Source organism: Castor canadensis, chromosome 8, assembly GCF_047511655.1.
Source record: "Castor canadensis chromosome 8, mCasCan1.hap1v2, whole genome shotgun sequence".
NCBI classification, from domain to species: Eukaryota; Metazoa; Chordata; class Mammalia; order Rodentia; family Castoridae; genus Castor; species Castor canadensis.
The window spans coordinates 107,502,161-107,514,241 of record NC_133393.1 but is presented as its reverse complement, the minus strand read 5'-3'; the positions used below and the strand labels follow the sequence as shown (position 1 = coordinate 107,514,241).

The window sequence follows — 12,081 nt, the reverse complement described above, 5'->3', positions numbered from 1 at the left end:
AGTAAAATTACTGATCATTTGCATTTCTCTATAACCTTGTCATTTTTTGAAAACCTACTTTATTTTAAACTTGCAAATGTCTCAATTTAAAGAAATTGGTACTGAGATCTGCAAATGCTTTGTTGACCAGTTACTATTAAGCAGATTGTAAAAGCTTAGCCTAAAATTAATTTGAAACTGTTGTAAGAATCCAGTGCTTTAAGATGATTCTAAATATGACATACGAAATGACACATAATTCCATAGATGAGATTAAAGGTTAAACTTACTAACAACTTACTATGTAAGAATTTCTAAAATTTAGCATTCATAAATTCAAGAGGCTTATTAATAGAATTTACTGAGAACTCAAATTTTGTACTTTATTAAGATATCATGACTAACAAGAACTCCTACTACATTGTACACCCAAAGACAATTAGAAATTCCCCAATTTTAAGGGACGTCTTTATAATCATTGTAGCATCAGTGTTGTTTTAAGGTAAGTATGATTTTATCTGCTACTATTCTCCCCCGCTCCCCTTCTTTAAGACAGGGTCTCACCATTTGGTCCAGGCTGGCCCTGAACTCAAGATCCTCCTCCCTTAGCCCCCCCCCAAGTATTAGGATTTCACGTGTGCATCACCAGGCCCAGCTGCTGCTATTCTTTATAAAAGACTTCACTATTAGCTTTTTTTTGCCTTGAACATGTGCTTTGTAAATTTCATTCTCAGTGAACATAAAGGAAAGAGGTAAGTAGGCCTTTCAAACACAGTCAAAAAAAATCAAGACTATGGCCAAACATGTAAGATTTCTTAAAGGGAGGGAGCAAGCAAAATATAACTTACCATTTGACAGCTAAATTCTGAACCTCACCATTTTTATCTTCCAATAACTTCAAAATCATTTTCACTACTTTCCTTTCACTATCATCATCCAACTTGATGGAATCCTTCTGCAGTTCTGTCATCAAATCATTTGTAGCCATAAACCTATTAAAAATTTAAATTTGTTAATTCAAAAATTTTAAACCATTAAGAAATTGATTTTTCAAATCCAATGTTACATCATTCATTCAACAAGCACACACAAAACTCACCTACTTCTTAAGTGATCACAAATTTAAATAATGTTACTAAAGGATAATAAAAAAATTGTTTTAAGCTGAAAGATTCCTTAGATGGGTGGAGGGACAAAAAGAATAAACAGCATGTCTAGGGAAAGGAATGCTCTAAAACACCTGTTGTCCCTGTGTTTTGGTGAGGCCTAGATAACATCTCCCTGATTTAGCAGCCATCTGACCCTCCTAGATTCATTATCTTAATTATCAGAGGTTATGAGACATGACCATGTGTAGGACTCCAGGTAAGGACCACCATTTTGAGTCTTTATTCTCACTTCTTGCATGGAGAGCAGGAAATGTTTCGCCCTTTTTCCACATTTCTCCCTAATTTTATCCTATTATATGAAATTTCTTGCCTACTAAATTCCACTTTCAGCTTTACTAAAAAAAAAAAAAAAATCGTTTTCAGATAGAGATTTCTAAAGTCCCAAATATGCTCTTTTATGGGGTAACTAACATCCAAAATTATCCTCTCTAGTCCAGATTTCAAATTTATTAACAGGACCTACAGCAAAGGCTCTTTTATTTTAATCAATTGTATCACTATTTTTTTTGGGGGGGGGGGCTTCTTTTCCTCGGCATAGGATATTAATTTTATCTAAGCCCTTAACCACAAACACTAAGAACATCTTCCTTGTATGATATTGTAAGTGTTGCAATGGGGATCACACACTACAAATTACTTGAAAATTTCCAATACAAAATCTCATCCTCGCCCTCACTGGGTATCAGGTATATTTTTAAAATGGTGATGTAATTCTAGAAAGTTGTTCCAAATGGCATCCTCCCACTCCTGTAAAGAACCACATCCAAAGGAAAGTTTAACACTGAATAGCCTGATTAAAAAAAAAAAAACAAAAAAAAAAAAACTAGGGTGATCAATCATCAAATCTTACTTTTCTTTCTCTCCTCCCTCCCTCGCTCCCTCCTCACCCCTCCCTCTTTCTTGACAATACTGGGATTTGAACTCGGGGCCCTGTGCTTGCCATGGAAGAACTCTGCCACTTGAGCCACATCCTCAGCCCTTTTTTGTTTTAGCTGTTTTTCAGGCAGGATCCCAGACTCTGATTCTCCTACCTATACCTCCCAAGTAGCTGAGATTACTGTAGCTCACCACCACATACAACTTGTTTTTTTGAGATGGAGCCTCACTAAATTTTTGCTCACGTTGGTTTCCTGATCCCCACCTCCCAGTTAGCTGGGATTATAGGCATGTACCATTCTGTCTGGCCCAAATCTTAGTTTTAAGTGAAAGGGTTGAATAGAATAACATAGTCGCCAATTTTTCCCATGTTACCAGAAAATTTATTGTTTTAAAATTAATTCCTCAGAATATTAAGTAATCATGCAAAAATAAAGCTTTGAGACCTATATAAAGCCAAATAAACTTTTCTCATAATTCTTGGCTCCCCTCCACCCATGAAAATAATCACACTGAAATAAAATCACTCAACTTTTTTTTGAGACAGTCTAGTTTTGAGTAAAAATGATGTTTTATTTAATCAAATGTCATAACCCATGTTTAAATTTGAAAAACTATTGGTGCTTAACTGATAAACTATGGAGATACTCTAGGAATATGGGCAACAAACTACGTGTGATGGTTAGCAAAACAACTTAATTTAGAAAGTCGTTAGCAATAAGGTAAATAATTCCAGTAACTAGAATGCTCATTTAACATTGATGTCAAAAGTTTTAATCTACACAGTAGTATGTAGTTCAATTCTTTACCAAGTTCTGTAAAACTGTTTATAAAGAAAAGTTTATATTCAAACTGGAACAAGAAAAGATAAATTAGGCATATACTCATAAAAAATGACAAAGCTCCTAATTACAAAATATAACAAAATTAAACCAAATAATTTTCATTAATCTTCTGAAGTTTGAAAAAACTGCATAGCACATAAATGCAGGCATTTGTATATAAACAAAGCACTGAAAACATTTCAGTCATTCTACTTAAATGAAATACAGTAAATACCCATAGTAGTTATAACCTCTAAAGATTTCTGCAATGCCAGTTATCTGCCTCAAGAGAAAACAAAGTAGTCATCAAGTTAAGTTAAAAAGCAGGTAAGTCCCCAAAATAAGCAGTGTTATGGTTCTGAATGGGCTCTACTGGTGTAGAGATTCATTTCTGTATTCATCATTTACTTATTCACTCCCCATTATGCTAGAAAGCCTATAGTAAGAACTAAGGACAGAAAAAAGGTGAATAGCCTTAACCCTTGACATCAAAGGGCTTATACAGAAAGAAGCCTACTGATTTTCAAAAATCTTTAATTTACGGTTAAATACTTTTTAAAGTTGAAATGAACACCAGCAAAATTAGAAATAGTTTTTCCTGATGTTTAAAAATATCAACAATTAGTTCTCAATGGTGATCCTAAATCCAGAAAGTTCTGAGAATTCATTTCTTCCATTAACCTGTTACCAAAAATTTGCAAAGTAAATCTCTTTATAAACAATTTGCTTGATCAGTTTGAAAACTGATCAAATTCAAAAGACAATTTGGAAATGACTCTTTAGCAGGATTAGGTTCGGTACTAAAGGCTAAGATGTTAGGCAAACATTTGGGTTTTTGTGCAAGAAGGTTGTAGTTTTTGTTTTTGAGGTGCTGCAGATCAAACCCAGATCCTTGTGTATTCTAGACAATCACTCTACCACTGAAATATACAACCAGCCTCTAAGGTTGGGATGATACATGCAGACTCAGTCCTTTCCTCTTCTTCATCTAGACAAGTCTCATAAATTTTTTTGGATACTCAGCGCACATGGAAATAGTCTTATCAATGAAGTGTTGTTTTCATCTCAAGGGGTACCATGCTTTAGGATTTTTTCTTTCTGGTGGTAGCAGAGTATCTCAGTGTAACGAGGAGCAGTTTGTGTAATTAAAAGTTTTTTTTCCTAAGTTTCCTCAATGATGACCCTTTCTCCACCTTTTCAGTGGTGAACCCTAGTTGTTGCTTATAGTATGTAATACCATCTTGAGTAAAACAAAGTTAACACCATCAACCTGTAAAGTACTTAAAAAGTGCCCAGAAATCACTTTCCTTTTTTTGGTGGGACTGGGGCTTGAACTCAGGGCTTTGTGCTTGCCCATGCCTGGCATCAGAAATCACTTTATCTCTGCAAATTTAATTCTTCTGATGAAACCCGCTTTTCTTCAAGAAAAAGTAGTCATAATAATTTCACTTAGCATTTATGTTATTGTAAATGCTCACACAGTACTGTCAGCTAGCTATGCAGTAGGATCTCCAAGGTCTCACTCAGCTCTGAAAGCCTAACTTTTAAAAATTTTTTAATGAATTTTTTTTTTTCAGTACTGGGGACTGAACTCAGGGCCTCTTATTTGCTAAGCAGCCCCTCTACCACTTGAGTCATGACCCCAGCTCCCCTTTTGCTTTGGTTATTTTTGAGATAGGGTCTTACTTTACATCCAGGCTGAACTGGACTGAGATCCTATTTACATTTCCCATGTAGCAGGAATAACAGGCTTGTGTCACCATGCCCAGCTTTTATTGGTTGAGATGAGGTTTCTCAGACCACCATCACCCTGATCTACCAAACAGCTAGGATTACAGGCTTGAGCCACCATGGCCTAAACTTTTACTGGCATTTTAAACAGTTTCCAAGACAAAATGCCTTCCAATATCTAAAACACCTTAACAAACTTGGTAACATAAACCACTACCAGTTGGGAAATGTATGTATTCTATAATACAGCAAGTTATTTTAAGATTGTTGAGATTTCCTAAAAATCTAATTTTCCCCTTACCTCTGGAACTAAAATGCAATTCAATGAAAGTAAGCATAGTAATCAGACTGCTGAAGAACTAGACAGAGAATTCAGTTCAGGAAGACCAGCTCTCTAACCTTTAATGATTTCCCAAACAATGCTTGCCCAGCTGTAGTCAAAATTATCTTCTCCTAGGCAGATGCAGTGCTCAGACCTGCAATCCCACCTGGGGGGTGGGGAGAGAGAAGATCCAGAAAAACAGAGGCCAATGCTAGACATGGTGGCAGTGCGCTTCAGGCCATTGGTAGGATGACTGTAATCTGAGACTGACCCTGGGCAAAAACATAAGACCATACCTGAAAAATAACTAAGGCAAAAAAAAAAGGGGGGGGAGGGGCATGGCACAGGTGGTAAGAGAGCCAAGTGCATGACCTTGAGTTCAAACCCCAGTGCTGTCAAAAAAAAAAAAAAAAAAAAAAATCAAAAAATTATCTTCGTCCTCTCCCCCAGGAACGTTTTATATAGTGGATTTTCATACTTATTCTAATTTTCTCTACCAATAATTTCATTTTCAAGAACTCACTCAGTTCTCTCCATGCACATGAATCTTGTTGCTTTAATTTTCTCTGCCACTTAATACCAACACCTACATATTGCCCTGGGATTGTTTATCTTTTTACAATATTGTCTTAACCATTCAACAATCATGTAGATTTACTGAGGGCAAGCACTAGATCTTAAAACTTTTTTGAAGGCCACCTCCCTCAAGGGATTAGTAGAAGCAACTTTCAGAGCAAAATATTCCCCAAGCCTAGTTTGACAGGCAATTGAAATTTAAGGAATGACTCAAATGTCCCCAAGCCAAGACCCTGGAAAAGTAGCATCACAAGGTTATTAAAGCATTCACTGGTACAAAGATTCCCAAACATTTCAGGTCTATCACCTAACTAACCTTGGGCAAATACATACCTAATACAAGTCTCAATTTCCCCAACTGCAATAGATTGTTTTTATAAGGATAAAATCAATTGTATGAAGCAGAACTATTATACAGAGATAAAATGGTATTTCCTTTAGTTCGATTCTTTGCAATACTTTAATTCAGTTGGTAGTAAAGCATGAAAGTTGCCTCAACCCTCTGAATAGTCAATATTAATATTCATAAATGGGGTACAGGGTTCATCCATATTACAGCTTTTCACTCTGTCATCTGTAGAATGAGCCACCTACTAACTGTAACATTCTATTTGTACTCTTTTACTCCTTGAGCATGCACCCCAAAGGTGCTTTTTCTTATAGTAACCAATATATACTGTTATAACGGTTTTCCGGGGAATGTCTTGAGTATACTCAAGAAAGTGTTTCCTTTAGGAAGTGGTGAGAACTGTTCTACCGTATTCTCCCAAAAAATATTATTGCATTTTTTTTATTCTAAAGGGTTACTTTAATTAGCATTCATTATTTTAAAAATATCTTTTTCCCAAAATCAAGGCTAGTAGGCAACAGGCATCATCCTAGATGGGATACACAAATGACCCTTCTCTTTTTCAGAGTTTGTAGTCTCAGGTATTCTTCCTCTCAATACTTCTCCATTTCACCCAACTCTAATATCCCACCTTCAGAAAATGCAAAATACACCAACCTATAATTACTTCTCTACATTAGTGGTCTATGCTGTTATCTAAATAGACACCTGAAATTTTCGGCTTAAAGGAGACATTTTTCAACTACCAGCTCAAGCCTCTCGAAAGTGAAAATGTAATCTCAAATTAAGAAGCTTGCTCAAGATCTCAGAGTTCACAATGAAGAATCACAAAAGACTAGAACCCAGTTCTTGTGACTAGGTCAAATTCTCTTTGGATTCTACCATGAGAATAAAGCCATTTCTTCACTTTGGCAGCACTATTTTCCTCTTCTTTCTTTAGTACAAAAAGTGTTTTACACATTAGGCATTTCATAACTTCAGTTAACCTTGCCTTTAAATTCTTCTGGCAGTAAATATTTTAAAATATGTAGCCACGATCTTGGTATTGGTATTTATATCAAAATAACTCAATTTCTAATGAGCACAAAGCATCTTTTCTTAAAAAATGTTGTAAAATAAATGAAAATGTGCAGGAAAAAATCTTCGAAATAGTTTATTACAAATGTCCACTACTTTAATCTTTTAATGTCTGAAACTTAATATACAGAGTACTTCAGTTCCTTCATGATGCTTTGTTACTGGAAGTCACTATTTCTAAAGATACCTTCTATAATATTCACCAACTATTTGAATTATATCAATAGTACACTAATCCTCCAATGTTTTGATTCATTCCAACTCATAGGTAGGTAATCTTTAGTTCAGCAATTACTAGTTTAGCATGAAAACATTCTTTCATATAAGTTTATTTAAAACAAAACCAAACACCATATGTGTGTGTGTATATATATATATATATATATATATATATATATACACACACACACACCCCTTTACAAGAAATTTAAGAAAAACTTCAGTCAATAATCACACATTCAAGCGCTTGGGGGCGTGGCTCAAGTGGTACAATGCTTGCAAGCACAAGACCCTGAATTCAAACCCTAATTCCACCAAAAAATATAATTAAAAAAAAAAAAAATCACACATATAACATCTCCACATGACATTTGTTTAGTCGTTCTAAATATTACCCACCAATTAATCTGTGCAGTTAAACAAAATTGTATTATTTTAGCAGAAGTATTTTAAAACACCAACACATCAACTTAATTAGGAACATGGCTATTACTTTTTCCATGGTTCTTTTAACAAATTGGAAAATTTCTTCTGATAGGATCTGAACAAATCTTCAGGTGTTAAAATGTATTGTTCATAAAACAAACAAAAAATCCCAAGTTCTTTAGCCAGATTCTAAAGTTCTATTGGTTATTTTGAAATGCACATCAAATTGCAATTACTAAAAACATGCACAAAACTGAAATATGGAAGAAATAAAGAGCTTTTCTTTTTTTTCAAAGTCCTGTTTGTGAAGGAATAGCAGGCAGGCAGCCATGTAACAATCACTGCAATGTGTATTTAAAAACCCCTATGATAATCTGCGAAAACATAACAAATCTTCACTATGCATGCCACAATGACTTGGGAGCAGCAGCCCAGCCAAGTCAGCTGGACCAGAACTGCTCCCAGGAAAGCTTCACATTCGCAAGAACGTGAAGGCGTTCTCCGCTTGCTCGGCCCGGGGTTAGGCAGGGACTTCGTGCATGAGGACACGAGACCGAAAGTCCCCGATTCTGCGTGTCACGGGGTTTTTTCTTTTTTACCTGACAAGGGAAACTGACAGCGATGCTGGCGGGAAAACCCTCCGGGCCGAGTTCCTTCCACCCTGGCTCCCTCCCCTCCCCCTTCTTCCCACCTTCGCGAAAGGAAACTCTCCAAAGAAAGAGTACCTAACCCAATCGGCGAAGGACGGGAGCAGTTCATCTTTGCCCCCGCATGCAGCCAGACCTCTCTGAGCTGCGGCGACGCGGGCGTGCGGACGGCCGGGCGGCCTGGCGTGTCTGGTACGGCCGGCGGCTAGGCCCCGCCGCGCGGGCTCCCCGCCTACATCGGCTCCCTTTCCTCCGTGGCGGACGGCGCTGCCCCTCCGCGATACCTGGGGCGCCACAATCGTGTCCCGGGGACGGCCAGGGGGCGGAGGGGTCACAGAAGGCAGGGACTGGGTGTGGGGCGGGGGTGGGGGGCCGCGGCCGACCACAGCCGGGAGAAAGAATGGGGGAGGGGGCGGAGAGGGGCCTGCGGGGATCGGGGAGACCCGGCGGCCGCGAGGCAACCGCATCGGGCCGAAGAGGCGAGGCGGGGCCTGCGGAGGGCCGGGGCCGCGGATGGGGGTCCCCCAGTCCCCTCCAGGTGGGGTTAGGATTGGATTTTAGCCTCACCGAAAGTCCTTGTCGCTGGATGTCATTTTTTCCAGCAAATTGGAGATGTGGTACGAGGCGCTCGCCATGTTGACGGCCTCGATCCCGCCCGCCGGCGCTGTGGGTGCTGCTGCCCGCTGCCGCCGCCGCTGCTGGGGCTCCTCCTCTCGTCTGCGGCGGCACCGCTTCCAGGGTCGCAGCGCGACGCTGGCTAGAGGCGCCTCGGCAGGATGCCCCCTTCCCCCAGCGAGACGGGGCCTGTCCCGGGGGGAAGCAGAGGTAACGGAGACGACCTAACGACGGCGCTGCTCGCGGGAGAACGAGCTCATGGGCGGCTGGGCAGACAGCAGGGTCTCTTCGGGAAGCCAGACACTTCGACTCGGGCCGTCTCACTCCCACTCCCTCCGCACTCGCTCCCCAGGGCAAGAGGCCAAAACCCGCCTCCTTCGCTAAGCGGGCGGGGGCGGCAGACGCGGGACGCTACGGAAGACTGGGGTCAGAGTTCACCGAGACTTCACCACGCACGCTGTGGAGCTAGTTAAAGGACAATTCTGTTGGCTGCGACCTGTGTCAGTCTTCATATGAACCGCCTTTTAGGAGGTGTGGCTACGACTAAGGGGGCTCTTCTCGCGAGACTTAAAAGCGACGGTTAAAGGACACGGAATAAGTGAAACAAGCGGGTCTCAACCTGAAAATAGCTCCATTATTCTTCTGTACGACATTAAGAGAAAAAGTTTCTGACTTACAGGTGTGTAACGCCTGGAAGTAGTGAGAATGAAGGGGTTATCCCGGAGACAACAGAAGCATTATAAAATGGAGCTTTCCTTTCGAATTGGACGCGTGGCCTATTGCCTTAACTTACCATGCTGTAGTGCTGCCACGTGAAAACCACAAATCCCAGAATTCAGTTGGAGGATACACTGGGTCAGGGTATGATTGGCTGCATGAACTTGTAGCTTTCTCATTGGTTGCCGTGGGAGCAGAGAATGCTGGGATTTGCAGGCTGTTTGCGCAGCTTTGCTGAATAAAACCTTTCAATCAGCGCGCGGTTTCTGACTTGAGTTCTTATTTACCTCAACACATGTTTGCTGTGCGATGTTTCCAGAGCTAGGCTGCTGCAATTTGGGCAAGCGTATTGCGGATCAGTTGGTATTCTTGAAAGGGACTTAATAGCGAGTTCCCAGCACCAATCCTTGCCCCTCTAAAGGCAGCAGAGACCCGGACTTCTGGCTGGACACCCTCAATTCATTACTCATACAACCAGCTCCTTACCTAATCCCACCGGGTTCTAAGAATAATGTACGCTGCCGATTGTATTCAGGCCTCCTCATTTTACCTAGAATAGTTTAAAGACTCTTCTGTAGTCAGCTTGTGTGGTCCAGCAGTTGTGTATTTTATCATTCCCTCAGATACTGGAACACAGCCATCAGAGATGAAATAAGCATTTGTTTACTATTCGGCTTTTTATTTGTTTAATATTTGGGATTTTTTCGTATGTTCTCCCTCATATGTGGACATTAAATCAAGGGCAAACAGAACAAGGGGATTGGACTTTGAGCACATGATAAAAGCGAGAGCACACAAGGGAGGGGTGAGGATAGGTAAGACACCTAAAATATTAACTAGCATTTGTTGCCCTTAAAGCAGAGAAACTAAAGCAGATACCTTAAAAGCAACTGAGGCCAATAAGAAAAGGGGAACAAGTACTAGAGAAAAGGTTAGATCAAAAAGAATTAATCTAGAAGGTAACACCCACGCACAGGAAATCAATGTGAGTCAATGCCCTGTATAGCTATCCTTATCTCAACCAGCAAAAACCCTTGTTCCTTCCTATTATTGCTTATACTCTCTCTACAACAAAATTAGAAATAAGGGCAAAATAGTTTCTGCTGGGTATTGGGGGGAGGAGAGGGAGGGGGCGGAGTGGTTGGTAAGGGAGGGGGTGGGGCAGGGGGGAGAAATGAACCAAGCCTTGTATGCACATATGAATAATAAAAGAAAAATGAAAAAAAAATTGGGGATTTTCACATAAATTTTACCAGCTGGAGGTCTACACGTAAAGGTTTGTTATGGGTATTAAATAGGTGGAGTTGGAACTACCAGGCAAACCGGTCTAAAAGAAAAAGCAAGCCCTGGGAAGAGAAGAAAACTCAATCTCATTCTGATGCTCCAATTAATATCAACACATCTTTAAATAGCTGCCTACACCCAAATGGATCAAATACATCAAATACGAGTAAAGCTACCTGACATTTCTTTACCATTCTTTCCTAGATTCACCAAATACGACTGTCTTCTGAAGGACTGTTCAAAACTATAAAAGTTAATGGAAGTGATCAAAACGTAATTTGGGTTCACAGTATGTCTTGAAATTTCCCTCATTAATTTTATCTACTCTTATGTATTCTTTACACATAATTTTTTTCTCTTTGGCAACGCCATATGTCTTCTTTCATTTTGCTCAAGTGTGCCAACATTAGGGCATTTTTCATCATACTGCCCTTGAGCACTTCAGCCACAATTAATTTCCTTCTGTTTTGGACAACTTTTAATATTTAATGTAAACTACAAACACACAAACAAGTCATTTTTCTTGTGTGAATCTCAAAATTCAAAACCTCAGTTATCTAGTAATTCTTTTAGTATCTGCATTCAATCAGGTACTAAACCCTAGTTTGCCTTTTTGTTTGTATAAATCTTTTTGTTTATCAGTTTCCAGTGAACTAGAATATTTGGAGTTAGACCTTGCATGTAAACCGTGTTTACTGTCATTTGTTAGCTGTAGTAGGCAATTAGTTTTAACCTCTCTCACCTTCATCGATGTTCATCAGCGTATTGCTTCATAGGATTGCTTTAAGAGTTAAATTAGTCCAGCACTGGTGGTTCTCATCTGTAATCTTAGCTACTTAGGAGGCAGAGATCAGGAAGGTCGCGGTTGGAAGCCAGCCCAGGCAAAAAGTTCGCAAGACCCTATTTCGAGGAAAAAAACATCACAAAAAAGGGCTGGTGAAGTAACTCAAGGTGTAGGCCCTGAGTTCAAGCCCCAATACCAAAAAAAACAAAAAGAGTTTAATTAGAAGTCTTCATATAAATGTTCTCAGCACATTGTCTCCAGCATAATAATATTTATAACTGATATTTCTTGCAAATATCTACAAAGGTCCAGGAAAGCATCTAATAAGAGTTAGCTATTAATAATAATAATAATAATAATAATAATAATTTATATTCTTTCAGTCTGTTTGCCCATAGTTTAAAGCCAGCTTAAAGTGGTCCAACACATTGTTTTTATAGCGTTGCTTACTTACTTAAAATGTTCAGTAGGTCGCTATTACAAAAT

At 39.5% G+C, this 12,081-nt stretch overlaps 1 protein-coding gene across 1 annotated transcript in view; it reads right to left on the bottom strand.

Moving 5' to 3' along the window:
* The window catches only part of Cand1 (cullin associated and neddylation dissociated 1), a 57,745-nt gene extending 48,544 nt beyond the window's left edge, over positions 1 to 9,201 (bottom strand). Inside the window, exons 1-2 of the mRNA XM_074083857.1 lie at positions 8,763 to 9,201; positions 828 to 971 (exon numbers count right to left, since the gene is read on the bottom strand). Of these exons, the coding sequence (XP_073939958.1) occupies positions 828 to 971; positions 8,763 to 8,830 (212 nt within the window). The 5' untranslated portion in view covers positions 8,831 to 9,201. The remainder of the gene's footprint in view (positions 1 to 827; positions 972 to 8,762) is intronic.
* Between the last annotated feature and the right edge of the window lie 2,880 nt (positions 9,202 to 12,081).